General features: G+C 37.4%; 1 protein-coding gene across 1 annotated transcript in view; it reads right to left on the bottom strand.

The window, feature by feature from the left end:
- rad23a (RAD23 homolog A, nucleotide excision repair protein) overlaps positions 1-2,658 on the bottom strand; it is a 14,356-nt gene that overhangs the window by 1,866 nt on the left and 9,832 nt on the right. The window contains exons 5-6 of the mRNA XM_015395633.1: positions 1,437-1,564; positions 1,123-1,210 (exon numbers count right to left, since the gene is read on the bottom strand). Of these exons, the coding sequence (XP_015251119.1) occupies positions 1,123-1,210; positions 1,437-1,564 (216 nt within the window). The remainder of the gene's footprint in view (positions 1-1,122; positions 1,211-1,436; positions 1,565-2,658) is intronic.

The raw sequence follows: 2,658 nt of genomic DNA, 5'->3' as shown, positions 1-2,658 counted from the left end.
TTTTTTTTTTTTTTGTTTTTTTTTTTTACATCGGGCCCTTGATTTTACGTTATTACATCATGTTCTACCCACCCAGATTTGTTTTGTGTAAATTGGAGCCGTTCTGAAGATATTCAGTTAGGTTATATCCAAGTAACGAGTTGAAGGAACAAACTAAACTGTTCATAATTTATCATTTATGCTACGCCAGCATTCATAACATGTAGGTGAATCACTGTCCCCCAGACATCCGCAGTTATATTTTTTATATTTCTATTTTTTTAAAACAAAGCAGAGTGTGTATGACGTCATCCGCGCACGCCGGCTACCGTTCATTCTTCCTGTCCGCTGAACTGCCGCTAGTTTTCCTCACATGCCTGGAAGATGTTTAGTGCTGCTACCACAGATGATCTCGCTCTCCAAATGGAATTGAACGATTCAGATTAGCTCGCCGAATGAATAGAAGGGGTAGAGCGTAGCCGCCTGGTGTAATGTCCATTGGTTAAATAAAAAAAAATAAATAAATAAAAAAACAACTCCAGTTCGGTGCGCAGATGACGTCATACACACGCCGCTTTGTTTTAAAAAAATAGAAATATAAAAAATATAACCGCGTCTGGACAGTGATTCGCCTACAGGTTATGAATGCTGGCGTACCATAAAGAATAAATTATGAACAGTCTAGTTTTTACCTTCAAGTCGTTGCCCATCGGAAGACGTTACGGAATATCTTCAGAACGGCTCCAAATGACACAAAACTCATATGGGTGACTAGAACATGATGTAATAACGTAAAATCAAGGGCCCAATGTAAAAAAAAAAATGAAATTCCCCTTTAACACGGCTGCGGTGGGACCAGGAGAGAACCAGGAGCGCCGTATGGATAATGGATGTGGTAGTGACAGGCCGTCTGAGATGAAGCCATTAATCCAGGAAACTGGAAAAAAAAATCCTTCTATTCTAATTTTTTAATCGGATAAGAATATTGGCCAGTGAACTTATTGACTGATTACGGGCTCATTGTTTCTGTTCGCTAGTTTCCAGTAAATATCTTGGGTTTTCAGCCCCCTCGGTGAGGCGGAGATCCATCGAAATATTCCTTTTTCAAAGTCTGATCAGAGCGTCACAGTGAGGGGCCCCTACCTTCTGCTAGAGACGGGGGCTCTGTGGGGCCGGATGTGGGGGCCTGGGCCGGTGGGTTACTCTCTTGAACCGGGCTGCTGGGGATTCCCTGCAAACAAAAACAGATTCCTCAAATATGAACAGCTTCTTTTTACCACATTAAGACAGAAATGTCACGTTTTAAAAGGTCAACTCTAACAGAAACTAATGAAGCGAGTCTGACTCCTGGCGACGCCATGAAGTTTTGTTTCTTCATAATTATCTGACTTCTAACAAGGTGAGAAAAAAGTTTGACTTTCCAGCTGTTCCTTAAAAGCTAACAGAGATGGACGTACAGTGAGGAGGTACTCCACGGCTCTGTGAGGGTTGTTAAAACTGGCCCGTAGTGCAGCTACCACTCGCTCCCTTTCGTAGCCCATAGACATGATCTCTGTCAGCATGGCCTCGTACTCGGCTCCGGTCACTGTAAACAAGAAAACACGTCAGACACGACTGCAGAAACAGAACAATAAACGGCTGACTGACAGTAACACAAAATACTAATTCCTCTAAACCACTAAATACTAAGTATTCATCATGAAGCAGCTGCTTGTTTGTATTCATCTATGAATCTGATGCGTTTGTTTTATAAAAGGCTTCTGGATAATATTAGCTGTAAAAGGTGAGAGAAGAAAAATATAAAGATCAACACGTTCTTCGCAACTGTGGAACACGGCAGTGGCTGCATGATGCTGGGAAGATGGAGGAAAATACACTCAGATAGTTCATGCAAGAAAACAAAAGATATGAAATTTATTGCCTAGTCAAAGTCCAGACCTAAATCCATCTGAGCATCTGTATGGAGTGTATTTTGTTTCATTGTTGCAAAGAACGCACTTTGTAAATGGAAACTTTACCATTTTTGTAAATTGAAATAACAAAACAAAAAAAAGGTAGAGAGCAGCTTTTTTGTTTTCTAAGTTTTTTTTTCTCAAAATGTATAATTATTATTCTGTTTTTTTTTTTACAAATGCATTTCTCTATTTTTTTAACCAATTTTTTAAGAGATTTAATTTTTTGAAGAATTTTCTTCAAAATTCTGTTGTTCAGAGTGAGATTTATTGACTTTATTCTTTTAAATTGTATTTTTCAGACCCTCACTTCTTGTGGCTGTTCTCTGTAGCAGGGAGCAAAGATGCTTTTTAATTGGCCTGCTGGACGATTGAAATCAGATCCAGAAGTGAAAAGAATTAGATCTGTGAAACTTTATTTGTAAAAATCTGAAAAACTGAAATTTGAAAAAGAAAATTGCATCTAAAAGAGATTAAAAAATATTAAATTATATGTGTAAAAAAAAGTTACATTTAAATGTGATAAAAATGTAACAAATTCAGAGAAACGGAGTGAAGATACTCTAAAAACCTTTTAATAATAGATTTCAACTACTTTCTATGATGGAGTATTAGGGCCAGGCAAGAGATTTATTTGTTTTTTTATTTTGAGAATAAATTCATAAAATTACAAGAATAAAGTCAGACGAGAATAGGGATAAAATTATGAGAATAAAGTCCTAAAAGT

The sequence above is a fragment of the Cyprinodon variegatus genome, unplaced genomic scaffold, assembly GCF_000732505.1.
Source record: "Cyprinodon variegatus isolate N-32 unplaced genomic scaffold, C_variegatus-1.0 Scaffold751, whole genome shotgun sequence".
In the NCBI taxonomy this organism is placed as follows: Eukaryota; Metazoa; Chordata; class Actinopteri; order Cyprinodontiformes; family Cyprinodontidae; genus Cyprinodon; species Cyprinodon variegatus.
This window is presented reverse-complemented; position numbering and strand designations above follow the sequence as displayed.